Source organism: Primulina eburnea, unplaced genomic scaffold, assembly GCF_022965805.1.
Source record: "Primulina eburnea isolate SZY01 unplaced genomic scaffold, ASM2296580v1 ctg884_ERROPOS889272+, whole genome shotgun sequence".
In the NCBI taxonomy this organism is placed as follows: Eukaryota; Viridiplantae; Streptophyta; class Magnoliopsida; order Lamiales; family Gesneriaceae; genus Primulina; species Primulina eburnea.
In genome coordinates, this window is record NW_027331648.1 from 150302 (window position 1) to 172733 (window position 22432).

General features: G+C 34.9%; 4 protein-coding genes across 5 annotated transcripts; 2 read left to right on the plus strand and 2 right to left on the minus strand.

Annotated features, from left to right (window-relative positions):
* The first annotated feature begins 1073 nt into the window (after positions 1-1073).
* Positions 1074-12317, plus strand: LOC140822533 (uncharacterized). Of its 2 annotated transcripts, none has more exons than XM_073183305.1 (10): positions 1074-1425; positions 2447-4085; positions 4594-6018; positions 6570-6895; positions 7609-9299; positions 9909-10308; positions 10418-10580; positions 11436-11539; positions 11660-11751; positions 11871-12317. In XM_073183305.1, exons 1-10 carry the CDS (start codon positions 1163-1165, stop codon positions 11945-11947), a joined length of 6180 nt encoding a protein of 2059 aa, XP_073039406.1. In that variant the 5' UTR covers positions 1074-1162; the 3' UTR covers positions 11948-12317. The 2 variants fall into 2 exon arrangements, with proteins under 2 accessions (XP_073039406.1, XP_073039407.1); XM_073183306.1 differs by having other exon boundaries at positions 1286-1425; positions 2434-4085.
* Positions 12318-13972: 1655 nt separating this feature from the next.
* LOC140822518 (uncharacterized) lies at positions 13973-14581 on the plus strand. Its single transcript, XM_073183291.1, has one exon. It carries the CDS (start codon positions 14063-14065, stop codon positions 14531-14533), a length of 471 nt encoding a protein of 156 aa, XP_073039392.1. The 5' UTR covers positions 13973-14062; the 3' UTR covers positions 14534-14581.
* Positions 14582-17614: 3033 nt separating this feature from the next.
* On the minus strand, positions 17615-18433 carry LOC140822516 (uncharacterized). Its single transcript, XM_073183290.1, has one exon. It carries the CDS (start codon positions 18244-18246, stop codon positions 17803-17805), a length of 444 nt encoding a protein of 147 aa, XP_073039391.1. The 5' UTR covers positions 18247-18433; the 3' UTR covers positions 17615-17802.
* A 19-nt stretch (positions 18434-18452) lies between these two features.
* On the minus strand, positions 18453-22167 carry LOC140822515 (triosephosphate isomerase, chloroplastic-like). Its single transcript, XM_073183289.1, is given in 10 exon segments — positions 18453-18848; positions 19013-19095; positions 19296-19469; positions 19583-19715; positions 19857-19941; positions 20147-20270; positions 20874-20943; positions 21660-21686; positions 21888-21944; positions 21946-22167. Coding segments are annotated over 10 exon segments (960 nt in total). The 5' UTR covers positions 22096-22167; the 3' UTR covers positions 18453-18791.
* Between the last annotated feature and the right edge of the window lie 265 nt (positions 22168-22432).

Genomic DNA, 22432 nt, shown 5'->3' on the forward strand with positions numbered 1-22432 from the left:
CTTAGTTGTTGTTCTAGAATTTGAATTCTTGTTCGATTATCCTTTAATATTTCAAGAATTTCTTCCTGTTTTCAAGGATTTTCTCCACATTTTGTGGTACGTAATACAGCATATTGTTATAATTTTGTACCGTCTTTTGAATTTCTCTAAGATCTCCTAATAGTTTAGAGGAATCCGATACTATTTCTAAGAACTTATTATTTTGAATCAAAAGTTTACCTTAGAACTCTGATAAGTTCTTTCTTGAGATCTGACATTGGTTAGATCTTCCTGTTGCAAATATTCCAGAGTTCTGGAATAATTCCTGTAAATAAATAATCTCGAACCTAGGTTCAGATTCATGTAATTTGAGAAAATTCTCCTCCTCAAACATTTAATTACTATGTAATAATAAATTTGTATGTTTGAAATAATTTTACCTCGACTCTGATACCATTTCTCCTAGGAAAATCGATCATTAAAATATGTTAGGGTATTTTTGTCAACTTCAAACTTTTTAGAGAGTTTGGGCAAAGTTTTTGATGTGTTAGGAATTTGGGTAAAGTTTAATTTGGGTTTGGGAATTTAAAACTAATTTGCCCATGAATAGGAATAAATTCACTAATAATAAATAAAGTAAAAAATAATATAAGTCACTGAATAAATTCACTAATAATAAATAAAGTAAATCTCATTGTGAGGTGATTTAACAGATTTATATTTATGAGACATGATGATTGAGTTCATATGTATAAAGAAAATAAATATTTTTTGAGAGTGTATTTTGTGAGATGGTGTTACAAATCTTTATTCGTGAGACGGATCAATCGTGTTCATATTTACAATAAAATTTATACATTTGACATAAAAATTAATATTTTTTCAAATAGAAATTCATCAAACAAAATTGATTTTGAGACCATCTCACAATAATTCTTGTGTAATTTTGACATAAATAATAATATTTTTCATAAATAAAGTCGGATTGCATATATGTGTCAAAAAATTGACGTGTGGCCGTGTCGAAAGAATAGTTGTGTAATAAATAATATTGAGGGTTTAAGAACTAGTTTTTGTGATTATTTATATGGACTTACTCGACGCTACGAAGAATTGAAGCTAAAACCCGAAACCCCAACTATTCCCTCCACGACCTCTGTATAAGCAAAATCAGCAACCAACGATGGAGGTAGAAGACATGAATTCCGAACCCCAAAAACACTATATAGAGAAGAAGAAAATCAGGAAAAGGAAGAAATTTATCGCGGACAATGTCGAAGCAGAACAAGAAGAGCGCCATCTCCGCGGACAACCTTCAAAACTTCGTTTTTCCTGTCAAAGAGTGGAGGAAAACGACGAAGGAAGCATCTACCTCAAAGAAGGTTCTCCATGGAGGAATTTGCAGCTAATTTTGTCGCTCCAGGACAAAAATATCGACCTTTTAAGGTACCCTTTTTTGGGTTAACTGGGTTTTTGTTGTTTGTGTCGCTTCTCAATGCTTGTGTAATTGTAAAATTACGAATTTCTATAAACTTTTATCACTTTTAAAAATTATGAATATAAAAACTTCAGCTTTACCAGCATTGTGCCATTATTCATGTCATACTGCACGGTGTTTCAACTAGCAGTGTGAAGAGCGTTTGGAATTGCTATTAGTCGATCATACCCTGAGATGCTTATATCTTCAATGGTGCCTACTGCCAATCTTGGCACTCCGGAAGTGATGAAATATAGTTTGTATTTATCATTTGGGCATGATTTTATCTTACCAGAAACGCATAACAGTGAAAAAAACTACAGGCCACTAGTTTCTTAGTGTGGATAGTTTGCGTTATGATAGGCTTAAATTCCTAATTCTCTATAAAACTTTTATTAATTGTCCCTGCTGAAATTTAACGAGAGAAATAATTGCCTTGTTTGGTTTTATTTCGGGAGTTTTGGGGTAAGAATTTTAAGGATTGGTTATGGGATGATGTTTTGGGAAAACAAAGATAGGTTTTGTTTTGGGTAAACGTACTTTGTTAATTGGCTGTCAAATCATGTCAGGAATGGTTGGATAAACTTATTTAATAATTTTCAAAATAATATAACTTGGTTTATAATATGATATGATGATACAGTATTTTTTGTAAATGGTGGAGAAAAATATAATTATGTTTTGTGATGACTGATGTGAAAAAGAGGGAAAATTTGTTTTGAAGAAAAAGAATAAATATAAATGGTAGTATTTGTTTTTATTTTGGAGGATGAGAAATAGTCTCTGGAAAATAAAAACAGATATTGTATTTTTTTTCGGTTTATGCTTTTACACAATCTACCTTTCTAATCATATTTTTTTAAAAGAAAATGATATTGTATTTTTGCCTCAAACTTATTTCTATTATAGGGCTCTTTTTTAGTGTTTTGGAAATTAACTGTTTGCTGGATTTATGACAAGTTTTTGATGAAAAACAGAAATACAATGCAGGAAGGTTGGTTTAGCATTTGATTATGCAAAAACAAGCAGTGTCGGGGAAATGTGTGATACTAGTCGGTGTTCGCAGGTGATGAACACTTCAAGGACATTAGTTTACCTAAATAACTGGGTTCATTCAGTATTAATTGCTTCTGAAAAGAAAATAAGGCATGAAGAAAACAAATGTAAGTTTAATACTTCTGGGTCATATTTGGATTTTAGATGCTGGAAAATTTTACATTTCTGCTTGGAGCAATCAAAAGACCTTCATATTTCATTGACCTGTTCAAAGGATTTTTTACGGGTAGTTCGTTGCATTACAATGGATGCATCATCTTATGTAAATGATGTTTCCTCTTGCCATGCTGGAACACTTTCTGATGAGCAACTGGAGTTTTATGATGTTGTTCTTGGCTGTATGAAGTTTATCTTCTCATTCCATGGCGGAGTTGCAAATGAAAATTTAGACTTGTGGATACTTGTCATTGATGAATTACTTGAAGTCATCTTGAAAATTATCCAGGGCCAACTTGATGGCAGCAAGCTGGGAAATTTCGTCTTGCAATTATCTTATTGTTTGCTGGAGCCATTTGCCAAATTTTTGAGGGTCCATCCAACGCGTAAAAATGGTTTCCGCGATTTCATTGATAAGCTTAGTGAACCTTTACTGCACTTGTTACATGTACTGCATTGTGATCCTTGTGGAAATAATATTGAATGGAACAATAATTTATCCAAATTGATTAAAGATGTTTTAGCCCATGGGATATTCCACTCCACTCATATTGATGGATTTCTCAGCTTACAAAGTATTGTTAGATACATAAATGCTTCTGATGTTACACTTGGGGAGGATATATTGGTCAATAAAAGTTATCATAGACATCTATTCAATAAAGTGGAAACAATGGTGGAGACGAATAAGTCTGCACTAATTGGTCTAGGACAGCTGCTTCACTTGTTTGTTAGCTGCATTGCAAAGCATAAAGGAGCTTCATTCAGTGTAGGAGTTTTTAGGCAATCTGATGTCAGATCGACTGGTCGAGTTCCAAGTGAAATTTCTCAGAGCAGAATAGTAATTACGAAAGAGAATTCTGAGTGCCATGTGATGAATGCAGAACTGCGGAATTGCGCTTTTAATTTTTTTGCTCAGATCATGGAATATTTATTGGCAAATGTAAATACATTTCTTCAATCTGATGTTGAAGAAGTATCTGTATTATTGAATAGTTCCAACACACTAAGATCCATCAGTATGTTGCTATACAGCGTCTTTACTGAGAAGGTATACCTCAGATTAGAGGATACCTCTGATGGGGCTTCCAGGAAATTTCTGAAGGTAATATATGACGTGGTCATGTTGTTATTTGCCAAAATCACTCACCCAAAGCTATCATGTTATGGCTCAGATGAGAGATCACTTAGAGAATTACTGGTTTCTGCAAGAAAGGAGCTTATTATCACCACACATCATTTATTAAATATTGAGTATGAGGTTGTTGGAGATGATCTAGAGAACTTATGGACTTTGGTTTTGACCTCTATGAACTGCAGCTATCGATCAATGGATGTTTTTGATCAACCTGTTCTGTCCTTTGAGATATTGACTCTGGGATGCAGACTAATTGATCTGTATGGCGAACTTCGGCAGGTTTGAAAATTTTCACATATACAACTTTGGTCACTGACAATTTGGTTTTGGTGCAAGAACCTCCTGTTTTAATCTCTTATAAATTCACGTAATCATAGAAGGTTATGGAAATTATAAAGTGTACTGCATGCAAAATCGAGATATAAGCCGTATTTTAGTTGCATGCTTTCTTTTGATTTGAAGTGTGAGTTTCTTAATTCCGGAATGGTCTACAATTAAAACATGTTTAGGAGTTGATGATGCATTCATTGCCTTTTGCCTTTTCGAGAAACAGACGTCTTATAATTTAGTCCGATAGCTATGATTTCAACTGTATTTCTCTGACTTGGTTTTCTTTTAAAGGTAATACTTGATTTTCTTTAACATGAAAAAGGAAGTATGAAATGTACTCTCTTTCTTGATATTCTGCACTCAAATTTTGGTTTTTTTTAGGGGGAGCGGGGGGTGGTTTGTTTTGATGCTGGACTTTGTATTTTAATTTCTGTACTAATATATTGTGCTATTGTAGGTGAATTCTTCTATATTTGCGCTTTGTAAAGCAGTGAGGCGGTCTATATCAATTCTTGGGGATGATGAATCATGGACTCCATTGCACCATTCTTCCTATTCGAATGCGATAAACATGCTTTTATGCTCATTAGAATTTAGGCTCTCCCTCAGTAATGCTATTAAAACTATACCAGAAGGGCAAACTGCCGAATGCATTCACCAGTTAAGTTCTGATATTATGGAATCAGTAGAGTGGATGAAGTTTGAGCATCAGTTGGCTGGTGCAGATGAAATTTCTAAACCAAAACTGCTGTGTTTTAACTCTGAGCACTTCGATTTGCGAGCTGAAACCTTAGGCAAGGCCTTGTCTGAGGTGTACGTGATCATTTTGGACTCGATAACTATCAATTCTGGGAATAGTTATCTTGTCGGTGTTTCTGTTAAGAATTTGATAGAAATGATAAGTTCTAGTCTGAGTAATGTGGTTCCTCTACAGTCTTATACTATCAAGAATTTCTCCATTGTTGTTGATGGAAGAGCTTTACATAATAGCACTGAATGTAAGAATGTGTCCACGTGCTGGATTCTGGTGTTCTTGTGTCGTTTGTTGTTGTCCTGCAGAAGCTTATTTCAGCAAGTGATCAGCCTGATACCTCCTGCTACATCAAAAAAGATGTCTAGACTAATAGGTGATTCATTTACCCTGCACTCTGCCAGGGATTGGTTAGAGTTGTCTGGCTTGGCTGACAAAGGCTCTTTTTCTTTGATCCTCCAACCTTCAGGTTCTTTCCTTGATGTTATACGTTCTTTCTCGAGCATTTGTATTCAAAATTCTGCAGTGCTTTCCCCACCTTTGGTCTATATATTAAATGCCATGGCTACTATGAGACTTGTTGATCTGAATAAGTTGACAGCGTCTTCTGAATATGTGCTTCACTGGAATCAAACTTGTAATCAGCCAAAGTTGAAAGATGAGGCTGGTCTATCTTCATTTCCTAAGAGAATTCGGAAATGGACAAGGCACGTCTCAGAAATGAAGGAAGAAGCTGCAGACCTGACAAAATTTGTGATGGAATTTCTTTCGTCAGTATCTAAGGACTTGATATCTACTTCCTCAGTTGATGCTGGAATTGATGACAAATTCATCCAATGCCTGAGCAATAATGGTCTGAATTTTTCTGTAGGTTTCATTAATGAAAAATCATTGCCATGTGCATTATGGTGGATCATCTGCCAAAATGTTGATGTATGGTACTCTCATGCCACCAGGAAGGAATTGAAGAATTTTCTCTCCCTTCTGATTAAGGCTTCCATTTCCGATGTAAGAAATGCTGTTGGTCTCTCTAAACTTCATAATATCGGCAAGCCTGGCCACATGAAGAAAGTCAGTGCGCATCAAATTGCCCTGGAGTTTCTGAGAAACACCATCACATATGAACAAAGGGTATGATAATATCTAGGAGAATGTCAGCAATTTTTCTCTCCTGTCCTTTATAAATTATTTTCCTCTATGCACACTCTCTTAATTGTTAGACATTGTACAGACTACAGACATCTAGTTGAAAATTTTGTATTCATCCAGCTGTGGACCGAGAAAACTTTTTACGAGATGAACCATATATTTATTATAGGTCACTGAAGCAGATTAGCTGAACAAATTATTTTAGGAAGCTGCCTTGTTCAAAAACATGTTCTTGTACAAATCTCTAGCCTACTAGGAAGTCTTTTAGCATTAATGAAATTCAAAATCGTGACGTGGCTTTGAAAGAGGGACTGTAGCATATCCATAGAATATAAATGACTTTAAGACCTGGAAAATCGGCTCTTCTAGGATTTATAGTGCTTCCTGAAAACTTCTCACTGATATTGCAAGGGCATTTGTGCATACTGCTACTTGCATGCATCTTATTTGCTTCCATTTTCCTTTATTACCTCTTTGCAACTTGTGGGTGTTTTCCTCTAACCATGTTATGTCCTAACTGTTTGCCATCGTAGTTTGTTTGCAGGTACATGGCATCAAGGTTTTGCACAATTTTGCAGAAGTCAGCATTATTCTTATCTGTCACACCTGAAGTTGATCTGAGTGAATCGCCTGATTGGGATGACGTTATTTCTGCATTTGGGAATTTATCTACTGAAGGAATTGGTTATTTTCCACGAACAAAATCCAACACAGTTCCAGATGAATCTTGCAGTGAACATTTTAATGTCAACCTTTCTAAATGTCAGTCTTTGCTTACCCTTTTGATGTGGATGCCTGAAGACTATTTCAGATTGAGATCATCATCATTGTATATCACCTGTATCCTCAACCTCGAGAGGTATAGTGTTGACTTTTAATTTCCTTACATATTCTAACTGATTTACATAGCAATCCCTTGTAATTGATACTGTGTTCATCATTCGAGATGGTTTCTCTGTTGTTGAAATCGAAAGATATGGTACATGTAATGTTTTCTTGTGTGGAGTTATCTGCTACTTCTGGAAATAGTCAATCTCAAAAGGACGGGAGATTCACTGTTCTTGATTGCTACATGTCTGGAATAAAGATTAGGAGTCAATACTTCATAAAAGTATGTAGGTTTTTAATTTTATTAGAGCCCTCTATGCATCAGTTTAACATTGTGATTTGTACACATCACAATTCAAAACTGGCAATTTTCTGACATGGTTGGGATTGTTTTCATGTAGCAGCTTCTGAACAAAGGTCGTATCTTATTTTGCACCTATTTAGAATTGGTGCCTTTACTCTTCTTTTTTTTGTTGATGGGTGAATGGTGAGTGTCTGCGCCTGCGCACAAGTGATGATATAATAAAAGAAAATACATGTGACTGTTATTGATGAAGTATTTGATAAGATGAAGGAAAGGGCCGCCCAACTTTCATTATATGCTCCATCTACTTGTACACTTGGAAATTACCCTCGATACAATGAATTTTGAACATAATTAATGCCTTTATTTGACATTTTCTGTCAATTATTCTCATCTTTTCCTCCAACATTGATGGAATAATTAGTAACCTTGCAATACAGGCTCCTGGTTGGCAGCTTGTTACGGTGGCATGGTGCATTGAATATGCAGAGTACTCACGAGATCTTCAGATTATTTGTATTATGTCGAAGGGTTCTCAAAAATTTAACGGCAGCTTCTTACAAAGAAAACATCAATGGACAACCTGAACTCCCCTCCAAACTTCCTGAATACTCGTTTCCTCTATCCTGGCTTCCAAAGTCATTGTTTGTGGTTATTGGATTTCAATGTGCATTTCAAGAAGATACTTCCTTTGAAATGCAATTTCCTAGTTGTTCCCTGATGGATCATACATCTAATGCACTGCTAATAGTAAGTAGGGATAAATTTGCACGTGCTTTTAACTCCTACATATCCTCGAAGAAGCTTCATCGAAAGAGAAAAGAATTGAAGCTGAACACCAAGGAGTCTGACCTATCAGAGTGCACCGGTGTAGTGAATCACCATGAGAATTTGGTTGCGGGGAAAAGTGTCATCCATGTAGCTAAAATATTGGAAGATTTTGTGGATACATGTGTAGACAAGAAATTAGAACGTTTAGCTGGATTTAAGGAGCTAAATAAATTTTCAGCTATAATGGCTTGTTTTCAAGGACTTTTTTGGGGCTTGGCTTCCGCGTTAGTTGACATAAATGCAGTCAATTGTGATCTCAGAATAAAGCTTTCTCGTCTTAATGCTGACCTGATGACCAAAATTGATTCATGGGTTCATACGTGCGTCGATTTCATAATTTTTTGCTTAAAAGCTGTTTTGCTTGAGGAAGATACAGTTCTCAATATGCCAATATGCGACAATAATGTATTGGGAACTAGAGAGTCCTCAACTGGTGGCTATGATTGTTCCACTGATGCTTCAGGTGAGGGAGTGATGCACCCTAATGAAAAAATGATATCATCTGATATAAAGGGTGATATTGTGGAGTGTAATTTGAAGAGAGCGCCCCACCCAGCAATCACTAAGCTTGAAGCTTTGTTGACTGAGGTTCAACTTGAGAAAAATTGTGTGAAGAAGAATTTATTGTTGGAGCTTTTGAGGGGTGAAAATGCTGATGTGGGTTTCTTTCTCCAACAACTTTTTATTACTTGTTCAGCTGTTTTGAGATTGAATTTGCAGATCAACCTTAATTCAATATCTTGGGGCTGGGTTCCTATTGTAGTAAACATTTCTCAACATGTACTCTTGGAATTCTCAAGCAATTATGAAATGACCAATCAACTCGCCTTTGTTTGGTTACTTGGTGTTGTTAAGTTTCTTGAAGAGTTGGGCAGTTACTTTTCGCAATTTGATCCTTCATTGTCCAGAGGTTTGTATGTCAAGCTGGTTGGCTTACACATTATGGCAATTGGAAAATGCATTTCTTTGCAGGGAAAGGAAGCAACATTAACTTCTCGGGAGAGAGGATTGCATGTCAAAATGCTGGCTAGTACTGTGGAATCTTATCTTTATCAGGAAACAAGTAAACTGATCGAGCTTAAGGGAAGGCTGAGGATATCATTCACATCATATATCAGGAAATCATCTGAGTTGCACTTACTATCAGCCATTCAGGCTGTAGAGAGAGCTTTAGTTGGGGTGCAGGAAGGCTTGATGACAAATTATGAAATACGTTGTGGAAGTTCCGATGGAGGAGAGATTTCCGCTGATTTGGCAGCAGGAATTGATTGCTTGTATTTGATTCTGGAATTTGTAACAGGTAATTCTGAAAATCAGTTCGGCTGTTATTGCATCTTGTTTATGGTGCAATGTTTTAATTAATTGAGCTGTCATTGCTATTGCATTTTGTTTACATGCAATGGGTTTGTTATAAGCATCATTTTTCACCATCATTTAAGGGATGGACGGTTTATTGAAACTGATCATTTGGCCTTGATTTCCTTGTGTTGTATTCCTGCAATCAGTTTACTTTTCTACTTCGATTTACTACTTCCTAAGAAATGACCTTACTATCCATCTGTTAAGGTTGACGTGATTGGTAGGTGACAGGCTTCACGGTGGATGGGGGGTGGGTGGGTGACAATAACTTGGATAAAGTCTGAGAACAAAAAATCATGCTGCTAATTTTACCCTAAATAGCTTTTCCACCGACTCTTTGTTCTGGTGTGGCACTTCTGGTCATGCTGTCTTATATTTCGTATCAACAGTCATGCTTGACCCTCTCTGCTGGCTTCTCTATCTATTCATACCTATGTTGGGAGGCTCGATGGATTTAAAACAAGTTCACTCAACCAGCCATTGGATTTTGTGTTGTCTACTTGGTGTATCATTTTATTGATGTTCCGTTTTCTGTTTGTGTGGTTTGCAGGACATAGACGTTTGAGTATGATCAAAAGACACATCCAGAACTTTGTTGCATGTCTTTTCAATGTCATATTGCATTTGCAGGCCCCAAGTATCTTTTGTGGATGTGTTGATTCCATCAAGGCTTATGGGGGTCCTGATCATGGATCGGTTGTTCTCATGTGTGTTGAAGTACTGACAAAAATTTATGGAAAACCCTCCTTCTTCCGAGTAGAGGCTTACCATATTGCACAGTCCCTGCGTGTGCCTGCGCCACTCTTTCAATATTTTCTCAGTCTTCAGATCTCTGAAGCTCCGGTTAGAACTGCATCTGGAACCAAAAGTAATGCTGACCAAAATTTTTCAACAGAGCTATATTCTGCATGTTGTCGTCTGTTGTGCACCACTCTTAAGCATCACAAAAAGTATTCTCCTTGTTTCTGAACCCTTGTCATCCCCCTGTACTAACTTTCTGAAACACAGACACCAAAACACGTCTTTATTAATCTTAATCCCTTTCCTCTTCATTGATAGTGAGACCCGGCAGTTCATATCTCTTCTTGAAGATTCAGTTAGTGTTCTTCTTCATAGCTTGGAGATAGTGAATACCGATCCAGTTGTTGAAAGAGCCACTTACGCGTGGGAAGTAAGCAAAGCAGTAGAATGTGCCAGTAGCCTACGGAGAGTGTATGAAGAGGTTTGTTTTATCAATATATCTCGCAGTCTGGCAGCATTCTTTGCTAGTTATTATCTGTGTTCATTGGTGTCCCTACTATGAAATTTTTTTGATTATCTGACTTGTAATTGCTTAGCATCATTGTGAGTGATGCATGTTGATACCAACTTTGGCTTTCTAAATGATCCTATTGTGTGATCTTTCTTTGCTTGTTATCGCTGTTAGAGTCGGTCCATCCGCAGCTAACGTTGAAGTTAGTCATTTGAGAAGTGACACTGATTTACATAATGCCAAAAACAACTGCATGGTGGGTGGAAAGGTTTTTGGCTGAGAATTTTCTTATTTTCTAGCGTTTTTCAATCTCCTGGCTTATAAATTTAGAATATTTCCAAAGTATGACTTTTTATGTCCAAAATATCCAAAATATTATTTTTCAATGTAGATTATCATTGTTTGTTAGTTATGTTATGAAAAAATATTATGTAATATATGCTGATTTGATTGAAAAATATTTGATGTTTTATATTTAAAATATTATTTTTCAAAGCAAAAATATCATTTTTTGTTAATTATGTAATGGAAAAATATTTTGTAATAATACGCCTATTTTGAGTGAATGTCAAAAAAATTATTTTTTATGAAATTAAGAATCTTTCCAAGAATCGAGAGAATAGACAGCCTTTCTTGAAACATTAAACACCTTGTAGAATGGTGGGACATTTAATAGGGTCGAGTTTAAGTTATATTTTGTATGGCTGGGCTGAAAAATGTCACAGGCACATTAGCTGTATCTCCTGTTGTATATGTAGACATATCTCCAGCCTGCTGTTTATGTGTTTTATTGCGGTGAATTTACTCATCTGCTGTATACTACAGGTACGACAGGAGAAGGAAGTATTTGGGCTACATGCATTTAAGTTTTTGTCCCGCTACATATGGGTTTATTGTGGACATGGACCAGCTAAAAGAGGCATAAGAAGGTGCTTTTCTAATCTGCATCTTCAGTTTGCTATACCTTAACTGCAATGGTTCCATTTCTGCCTTTCACATCCACACATGGTCGCTTGCAATAAATGAAGCTTGTTTTTCCATCTTTTCAGGGAAGTTGATGAAGCATTGAAACCTGGCATCTATGCTTTAGTGGACTCCTGCTCAGTGGAGGATCTTCAACTTCTTCACACCAATTTTGAAGGTGAACATTTCTGTTGTATTAAATTTCATATTTAAACACCAGCTAAGTGCTTCGCAACACAAAATAAAAGCAAGAATTTAGTGATGCGTGTGCCTGAACATTGCTGTCTTGTTTTACAGAGGGACCTTGCAGAAGCACTCTGGCAGCCTTGCAACATGATTACAAACTTAATTTCCAATTCCAAGGGAAAGTTTGATTTCACTCTCTTCGGCTCTTTTACAAACATGGACCTGTTCATTTACTCAAACGAGATGTGGATTGGTGATGCTTCGAGTACGTGGGAAAACCATGCCAATACCAACTAGAGCTTCATGGAACCTTAACACAGGCAAATATCGCCCTATCCTTATCAAATTCGCGAGATTCCCTGCTTATTGTTAGAGGTGAGAGAGAAATTTAAATATGACGTACAGTAGTTTCTTTTCCTTCTCTCAAAGAGTAGAAAGTAGAAACTTTTTATGATATTATTTTGAGTTGTAACACATGTTATGTAAAATAGTGTCAATTTCTAGTATTTTGCTACATTCTTGGAGAGAAATAATTGTTGGGTATAAAACCCATCTCCACCTCTCATATTTCCAGTGAAATTCACTATTGTTCCTCATATTTTAAGTGGAATTTACGATTGTTAAAATCTACTGGTGTTTTAAAGAGATCAGATCAAATCTTCCCTTAACTTGCTGTTTTACTTTTAATCTGGGCCTGCAACTTAGAATCAACTCAACATAGATACATTTAAAGAAGTCGTGGATCAACATAGATTATACAAATTGATAGTGAACTGTTTGATTAATTGGAGCTCTCTAGGTAATAGTCTAATTTTTTGGATTTGGGGTCAGATTTTTATGCAACATAAAGCTTGGCCACTGAAATTATGGGGGTTTTAATCAGCAAAAGAAGCAACAAATGTGCGGCTATAAGCATAATGAATACGCCATCAAACTTATTCTTAACAAATGGCACCAATGATCACTTGAGTGGTGGAAATGAAGTAGGCCCAATAATCTGATGGGGTCAATGATTTTAACAACCATTGGCTTGATATGATGTCATATATATATATATATATATATATATATATATATATATATATATATATATATATGCGTTAAAATCGTAAATATATAATGATATCCTTAATAACCCTTTTATGAAGAAATAAAGGATGAATCATCATATTTGACTAGGTCCGGGAATGAGGCAATTTTTAGGATGAATCATCATATTTGAGTAGGTCCGGGAATGAGGCAATTTTTTCTTGGCAGAAGATTTTAGAAATTGGAAAAAGTGAACCTAATCCAATAACAAACGGCCACATTCTGGGGAATTCCAGGGAGCTGTGGGGCATTTTATGTTCGTCATCCTGTTGAATTTCTTTCTATTTATAAAATCTACAAAAAAAAAAAAGCGTAAATTTCACTTATATATATATATATATATATAGACACACACACACTAAAGTAAAATCATATGCACATACGTATATAATAGTTTGTTCAATGTAATATCGAAACTATAGTTTGTAATTGAACTTTAAAAAAAATTAAAAAATTAAATTAAATTTTACTGTAGTTCACCTTTCACATAGCTAAATAATTTGCATGTTATTAACGAGTTAAGTCAACTGGAGTAATAGTTTTAGCTCTTATCTATTTCACAAAAACCTCCATGAGACAATCTCACATGTTAAATTTATGAGACAGATCTTCGATATGAGTCAATCCATAAAAATTATAATTTTTTTATGTTCAAAATATTATTTTTCAATGTAAAAATATCATTGTTTTTAGTTATGTTATGAATAAATATTATGTATTATATGTTGATCTGGTTGAAAAACATTTGACCCATGAAAAATATTACTTTTTACGTTTATAATATTATTTTTCACTTTGATGTTTTTTAGTTATGTTATGAAAAATATTTTATAATATACGCTTACTTGAATGAAATATATCATTTTTTTTGTCAAAAATAATTTGAGATTTGTTACTTTTCATATTAAATATTGATCTAGTCGGTCAATCTCATGGATATATATTCATGAGATACTTGCACAACAGAGTTACCACTCTTTTTTTTAACTATTTTTTTAATATACATTTATGTTTCTTAAGTATATTATATAAACATAAAAAATAAAATTCTAACAAATTTTTTTTAATTTCATATCAAAATCATAACGTACTCTCTTTTACATTGAAAAAAGTAGGCTATTGAGTGCTATAAATAGTTAGGCCACCCTTCTCAGCTACCATAGAATGAGTCCACAAATACATATCAAATTGTGATCAAATTCAGACTCGCACTCATGTATAATTACCAAAGAAGGAGCACGGCCTCTTCAATCTTAGATGCCTTCTCTCTGAACCCTCTACCATATCCTGTTCTCCTTATCTTGGCCCTGATCTTCGTCTTCCTCGGTCTCCAATGGTACGTTTCCTACGAATCTGTGGTGGAATCCACAGAAGAAAACATGGGATGGGTGCTGATGGCAGTGCCACTGGTTCTTGTGTTTGCTGTGAAGTGGTTATCGAGTTTTGAGAATCCGGGGTGGTGGTTCTACGGGAGGTCTCCTTGGGAGAGGCGGCAGATGGCGTCTTACTTGCAGCCGTCGGAGGGTGGCAGCTCGCCGTGGGGCGTGGCGGCCGTGATCGTGCTGTTGCTTGTTCTGATGCGGTATCAGTCTACTTTTCTTGATGGTTGGTTTTATATGATGTTCCTCAAAATTATGGATAGCTGTTTGGCCTGTAAATTCAGGCAAACTTCAGTGTGGGAGTAGTTATTCAAATTTTAGAAGATTTTGTAGTATATACTATCGTAAAATTTGTGTGAGTAATCGAAGTCTTATTTTGTTACAGATTTTTATTTTGTAATTAGAAAATTACTTTTGTGCTAATAGTATACTTTTATTGTGAATATATTGATCGTCAAATATTTGGATCTACTCTGGATCTCAAAGGTGAAGTGGAATGGATCCTTGTAAATATTAATTATTAATACAATTTTGTTGATGTAAGTGATTTTTTTTTCATTCTTTATGTTTACCTTTGTACAGTTCTTCCGCATGTTCTTGTCAAAATTGAGTTAAAAGTCCTGCCAACTTTTTTTTTCAGGCTGGTCTTTAATTTCAGATAAGGTTTTTGTGATACGGTCTCACTAATATTTATCTGTGAGACGGATCAAATCTACCGATATTTACAATAAACAGTAATACTCTTAGTATAAAAAAAGTAGCACTTTTTCATAGATGACCTAAATAAGAAATATGTCTCACAAAATACGATTCGTGAAACCGTCTCACACAAGTTTTTGCTTTAATTTCAAAATTTCAGATTTTTTTTTTATTTTTATTTACAGACATAGCATCAGCTTCTCAAGAAAAAAAGATTAAATTTGTTAAAAATAAATAATTAATTGAAAACAACGAGTTAAGATTGAATCTTAATAATAGAGATGCATAAATACTGAAATTGCAACATTCACTCGATCTAATTATTCAAATTTCACTAGATCATACTACTGATCACATTATTTATGTAAAGCTTGCTGCTAATTAACTTATCGTATGTTGTTGAAACATTAATATTGTATTTGGATTGATGAAATAATTTTAAATTAATGGATTTCAAATATAGTCAAATATTTTGTTGTTTTAAATAAACAAAGAAAACGTAATTTCGAGAAAACTAGGAGAACTGGGCTTGCTTAAAAAAGCTAACTGAATGCCTGATTTGCATACGTTTTGGAAAGGTGCAATTCAGACTACGAACTTCAAATCTATTTTGCATGTTTATACAGTGTTTCATATTAATTTAGATGAATTTCAATTTCACTCCATAATAATTTCATTTGAAATATATTGTACTTTATGTAATTAATGTGTAAATAAATAAAGTATAAATTTATCTCTATTCGGGTGTTCGAGTTGATGGAATACGTGACCGCGTTTGATAAATGATCATGAGTTTTATTCCCTTACCAACACCTTCTTAGGCAACATTGTCACACAAGGCTTGTCCAGTGTGGTTGACATGAATAATGTGATTTTTCAAGTTATTGGATTAGTCTGAGAGTTTAGCCAATGTGTACTGAAAGATAGCAGTTATAGATTTTACGTCATCAAAAAAATATAAATTTAAGATCATTGTAAACAATAAAATTATTATTGAAATCCATGATTTCCAATATATATATGTATTTTTTGTTTTAATTTTTTTTTTCATTTTTATCAATTTGTTCCACTATAAAAAAAAAAAAAAAGACTTCAATCAATGAGAAGCTACCATGAAGCAAGAAGCGAATTCCATAGGAGTCCCAATCACCAAATCTTGATGAATTCTGATCAAAACTTGGAAATAGGCAGACAAAAAATTTAATCAACCATATCAATTAACTTTCTGGGTTAAAAAACATACATCAAGATTAAAAAATTTAATCGATGAATTTAAAAAATTTAATCGATGAATATTATAGACCGACAGAGTCGCTACACATCATAGATCTACTGCCCTTTTGTCCTTTTTATTTGAATCCTTTTTATTTGAATGCGTGTCATGTTAATTGTTCAAAATTCAAGAAGTTCTTTATTTGTCGGTAAATAAAATATTTAAAGTGTTATTATCTCCGTCTAAATTATATAAATTTGATTTTTTTTTAAAAAAAAATATAAGAAATCAATTGAAAATATATTATACAAATAATTTTTCAATTTCGCTCTTTTTTTATTCAGTAATTATATAATTGATTTGTTATCTTTTCAATATTTAGTTAGGCAAAAACTTGTGTTAAACGGTCTCACGGATCGTATTTTATGAGACAGATCTCTTATTTGGGTCATTGATAAAAAATATTACTTTTTATTGTGAATATCGGCAAGATTGGCCCGTCACACATATAAAGATTCGTGAGACCGTTTCACAAGAAACCTTCTCATTTAGTTAATTACAATACTTTTAATTAAATAAAAGTACATTAGCAAATGAGTATTTAGATATTATATGTGGTGTTGGTCATCATAATGTCTCATAAATTTATGCGGGGATAGGACAAGCAATTATGTTGTCCGCCGCAGCTATAAATCGAACATTATATACACAGACTATTTAATTCCATGAACCTAAAATATCATCTTGATCGTGGACTAACATAATGATTTAGATGTACATCGTAAAATTTTATTATTTCGAAAAATATAGACATCGTTGTTTCTCCAAACGATTTTAAATTGAATATTAGGAGTTTTATTTGAAACCAGTTACCTTCTACTTGTTTAATTAAATATGCAAAAGATTCCCACTTTTCCTTTGGTTTCTTATGTTTGTTTATTATTCGACATGGACATTATAATAATTATTTAAATATAATAATTAATGAATCGACTAAATATCAAAGAATCACTATTGGGATAACGTGATGAAGTTATAATAAATAAATAAAAAAAGCTACCGACTACTTGTTTTCGTGACTCATCTTTGATTAAGATGTTGATAAAGATTATTTTCAAGCTCCACATACTAGGAAAAAAAAATTAATTTTAATTTCGCAATGCAATTCAAATTTATACTTATGCTGCCCGAAGTAAATTCATCATGAGTAGGTATCTTATGAGACGATCTCACAAATCTTTATCTGTAATACGAATCAACCCTAATGATATTCACAATAAAAAATAATAATCTTAACATAAAAAATAATAGTTTTTCATGGATGACTCAAATAAGAGATCCGTCTCACAAAATACGACATGTTAGACCGTCTCACATAAGTTTTTATCATTCATCATTGGTGGCTAAGTGAGGGCCATCGATTATCTTTTGGTAAGGGGATTTTAAAAATCGAATCATAATCAAGTGACATGAAATTTATAAATCTCTTGATTTTCATGAACATTTTATTACCATATCATGTGAACATATAATTTCCACATTTGTCTCTGCCCGAATTGAGACATAGTACGATGTATTTGTGCGACATAGCATGTCTTAGCACATAACCAAATGAGATTACTTATCTTTTTAGACTCGCACCAAACCATATGTACTTCAATAACTAATCGGATCCGCCAAAGGGAAACCACTTGGATTGAAACCTCGATTGGTACGACACCAGCACAAGCAACACCACCACCAGCACCGCCATGCCCCACGGAAATCCCGCCACCCCACGGGAGAATTCCTGCCTCACTTGGCGTCCAGGTTGCGAGAACTTTGACAAATCAAATCCCCCACCCGATAGTGGTCTCGAACGCACGAAAAAGATCAAGAACAAGAACACAGGCACCAAGAAGAGCAATAACTTGAAACTTATCACACTATTTTGTACATGCTCTTTGTAGGAAGAGTATTGAGACAATGATAACAAGAATATGACGATAGAGAAAACCGCCACGAGTGGCAGGGGTGGGGCGGATATGGAAGCCAAGGTTTGATCAGTCCAGCCTTGTTTCCATTCTGGACCCCTTCTCTTGGTATAAACCCAATCCATTTCTTTCATTTTCCTATTGCAGAGGAGTAGTGTTTAATATTGGGGGATAAAGGTGAGAGATGCTTTTACTCCAGAGGTGGCTTTAGCATATATGCTTTGAGTGTGGATTCTCCTATTAAAGATGTTCAGACTTGATGCCTATCTTAATTACATAATTGAACAGATCTTAAACATGTTAAATTCAAGATGCCTGACTCGACTCGACTCACGCCACATGAAAAATAAAGTATAATAGCCTCGATAATTTTTCGGATATTTGAGCAGTTGAGAGACAAATTACAAATCATGGTATGATATCAACCAGGACATCACTTAGCTAATATGAATATTACATACTATCCATAACGGAACCGCTCCAGGGAAAAAAATGTCAGTGAACTCTATGATTCCGCTTCATCATATTTGTTATTCAAAATTATGAAGGAAAATGAGGCGCTACTTATAAGAGGATGTCATGTAGATACCGGATGAGGGAATGGCAGGTTGTGATGTTACACATTTATCCATCTCGTACGAGTGATTCTCTGATCTATTCTTTTGTGTCCAACAAACAATCAAGCCATAACCTTCTTCGCAGTAACGGAATTGACAATGGTGGCAAACTCAGGACCCTGCAGCACGTGTAAGTGTGAGTATCAACATATCAGAAGATTGTAAAGCAAAAAGTTAAAAAAAGAATGAAGTGCATCGCACCACCAACAAACTTTTATTATCATCGTTAGCGTGTCAATTATCAAAGGTAGAATCAGTTCTTCTTCAAGCATAGAAGTGTCACCTTTAGGGAAGCACCACCCACAAGAAATCCATCAATATCTTCTTGCTTTGCAAGCTCCGCACAGTTGCTTCCATTGACCGAACCTGAGAAAAAACTCATTAATGTTCAGAATACCAACAATATATTTATAGTGCTATGCTAGCATTCTAAGCAAATGGCAGATAGGAAGTTTGAACTGAATAATCAGAGTAATAGTAGGAAAAGTACAAATTTTCTTTTTCATGGGAATATAGATGCAGGTCAATTTCTAAAAACTCAAGGTTTAAACTGAAAATAATGTTACCTCCATATATAATCCGAGTTTTAGAAGCAACATCAGCAGATACGTTCTTACTGAGCCAATCCCTAACAGCTACATGAACTTCCTGTGCCTGATCTGGTGTAGCCACTTTGCCAGTTCCAATTGCCCATACAGGCTCATATGCAATCACAATTTTATCCCAGTCTGGAACAGCATCTGCATATAAAAGCAAAAGACAGAAACAGATTAAACAATATGTTTTGGCATGAAATTCTTGTTTCACACACAGAGAAAGAGAGAGTGAGAGAGATAAGAGAGTTTAAACTTGCCGGCAAAAGCCTTCAGCTGCTGGTAACAAACATCAAAAGTTCTTCCTGCTTCCCTTTCTTCCAACAATTCCCCAATGCATGCTATTACTCCTAAATTCTGGCTCAAGGCATATGCAGCCTTCTTCCCGATAAACTGTATAGGATTTGGGTGAATAAGGCCTTATAAAGTGGAATAGAGTTAGCCAGAATTGGAAATGGTAAATTTTAATGCAAAATACTCCTTTTTCATTTTTTATAATAAGACAAAATCAAAAGATCTTCCATTTTCGCGTACTTCATTGTCTTCTCCAATTACATGTCTCCGTTCAGAATGCCCCAGAACAACCCACTGGCACCCAAGGTCCTTTATTTGCTCCGCACTGCGCAATCATGTTTACACATCATACATCCAAAAAAATTTATAACGTTTAGCATTCAAACACCATGAAACATCGAAATCATTGTTCATAGTAAACAGATTAAAATATGAAAAATGCTGCTGTCACAAGCAAGCTCACTATTGCATCTTCAAAACAGAAAAATAATATCGGCATGATCATTGCATATAGAAACTGTGGCAAACACCTGATCTCTCCCGTAAAAGCACCACCTTTTCCAGTCCAACAATTCTGAGCAGCTATCTCTACCCGATCAGATAGTGTGTTCTTTACTTGATCAATGTAGACAAATGGTGGTGCTACAACAACATCTACAGAAGGGAAAAGCAAAAAATTTAAGATCAATCCGGAGGTCCCAATTCGAAATGTCATAATGATAACACATCCATGAGCTCAGATGGATGGCCTACCAACACTCACCTCTCTTTATCTCTCTATGTATAAAATGAGCAGAATACGCAAAAAACGACATGTTCAGTTCATTACATTAAGCATTTCATGCTGCTAATGCTGCTTCCCCATCAACAAAGGGAAGAATGTTCAGATAAAATAACAACTACCTCCAAACGGATTGGAATTCTTCTCGGTTCATATAGTTGTAGTCCATATCAGAATAGCAGATTAATATTAAACCATGACTTACATTAAACAATGGGGAAAATATTATATGCAATAAGCTAAGGAAATAGGTACGGAAAAGAGAGAGAACTAAGTTATCTTGTTTGCAATCAGAAGGCAACTACACTGCAATCAAACATAGCTAAAAATTTGAGAAACAAGTTCACTTTCAGAAGACTATCCCATGAAATGGTGAACCTCAAGCTCGAGTGATTGTTGGAAAAACTAAAGAAAACATAAAACCCTACGAGTTTGTCTCTAAGACATGATGTGAGATATTAAAAAGGAGAACTCACCAACATCAGACTCCAATGTTGCATTGTTTATATCAGAAACCAGCTTGCTTATAGACTCTTTTGTCCCATTCTAAGTAAAGTTTCAAGAAAAAAGTAAATTAGCTGAGAAAAAAGAGAAGGCCTGAAAATAAAACACAAATGATTCATCAGACCTCGCACTATATGACTGTGAAATACTCCAAGGAAGATAGGAGAAACATATTACAGATGAAATCTATTATATCACCATTAACTGAATAAAATCTATGAAAATATAAAGCACCCAAAGCAAAAAATTATAGAAAAAACCAATTCTTGTCATCTGCAAAAGAAATTCCTCCTCACGTTACTATAATAAATTTTATGAAGAACAAAAATGGAATATATCTCCGAGTAACCTTAAATAAAAATCTGCAATGAAAAGAAGTCTTGTGCATTGATAATTCAAGCAATGTCAACACGTAACATTGTTCTTGAAAATAGAGGAAATCTAGAACATTTTATGATAAGACAACGTAATTACATGGTACATCACTCACACAACATCTAAAGCTATAGATATTTGTATAAAGTCTTTGTAAATTTAGACTTTTCAAGTTAAGTTTTTGATAGCTTCATAAACGTTTAATTTTGACACTTTAAAGTTAGAGGAGCAAACTAATGCATAGATCCAATGGTCCAATCATAACTTAGAATTCGTAATGTGAATCAATCTCTCCATAAATCACAAGACTCGGACTATTTGATGCCAGAAAATCAGGCTAAGGAACAAACTAAGAAACATTCCTATGACAAAATGATACTTACACATTTCCAATTTCCACCAACAAAGAACTGCAAGTGAAAAAATAAACATCGAGATCAGAGATGGAAGATAGAAAGAACAGAACACGAACGGCTTATCAAAGCAAAAGTTCTATCCATCGAATTTTCACTAATTTCAGAACAACGATTACCTGTATTTCAGATCTGCAATGTACATAATACATCATCTACATAATAGAAGAAGGTAAAAAAGCCAGAGATATAATGGACCTTGCCGGAACCAGCCATCATAACAACGCCACGGCAAGCTTTGACGGAGGAGGCGACTGCGGAGGTGAGAATCGACGTTTTGTAACAACGAGTCGCTAGAGGTGGAGTTAGAGTAGTCGAGCTTCAGAATGGATTTCCTGAGGCCGGAGAAGTGAGTGGAAAGCTGTGACGTGGCGGCGGCGCCGAGTGACGTGGAGACAACCGCCATTGGTGGATTTCACAGGTTCAGTAATTAAGTCAGCGTAGTCTATTGATGCGTCAGTGTTATCTCTCTATCCTTCCCTCGACTTGGAACGAGTGGCGTTGAATTCCATGGTGCACGTTTACTCAGGTGTCACGCGTCTCACAGGAGCGTGAAGAATAATCGCCATGTATAGAAAATAATGAAATATTTTATTATCTAATTTAGCTAAGAGTGGGCACGAGTCGAGTTTCTCTGATTTCGGGTAGTATGGATCGGGTGCCCGATTTTTTCAGGTATCATTTTTATTGTCCGAACCCGATCCGATTTTGGACACTATCCGCCTTTTCAGGGTACCCGATAA

What these genes read in the sequence shown, in the direction of transcription:
- LOC140822533 (XM_073183305.1), top strand. Translation starts at nt 1,163, where the DNA reads ATGGAGGTAGAAGACATGAATTCCGAACCCCAAAAACACTATATAGAG. An exon ending in TGTATCCTCAACCTCGAGAG is followed by an intron (nt 6,896 to 7,608) that starts GTATAGTGTTGA and finishes CTTGCAATACAG; the next exon opens with GCTCCTGGTTGGCAGCTTGT. An exon ending in TACGGAGAGTGTATGAAGAG is followed by an intron (nt 10,581 to 11,435) that starts GTTTGTTTTATC and finishes TGTATACTACAG; the next exon opens with GTACGACAGGAGAAGGAAGT.
- LOC140822518 (XM_073183291.1), top strand. Translation starts at nt 14,063, where the DNA reads ATGTATAATTACCAAAGAAGGAGCACGGCCTCTTCAATCTTAGATGCC.
- LOC140822516 (XM_073183290.1), bottom strand. Translation starts at nt 18,246, where the DNA reads ATGAAAGAAATGGATTGGGTTTATACCAAGAGAAGGGGTCCAGAATGG.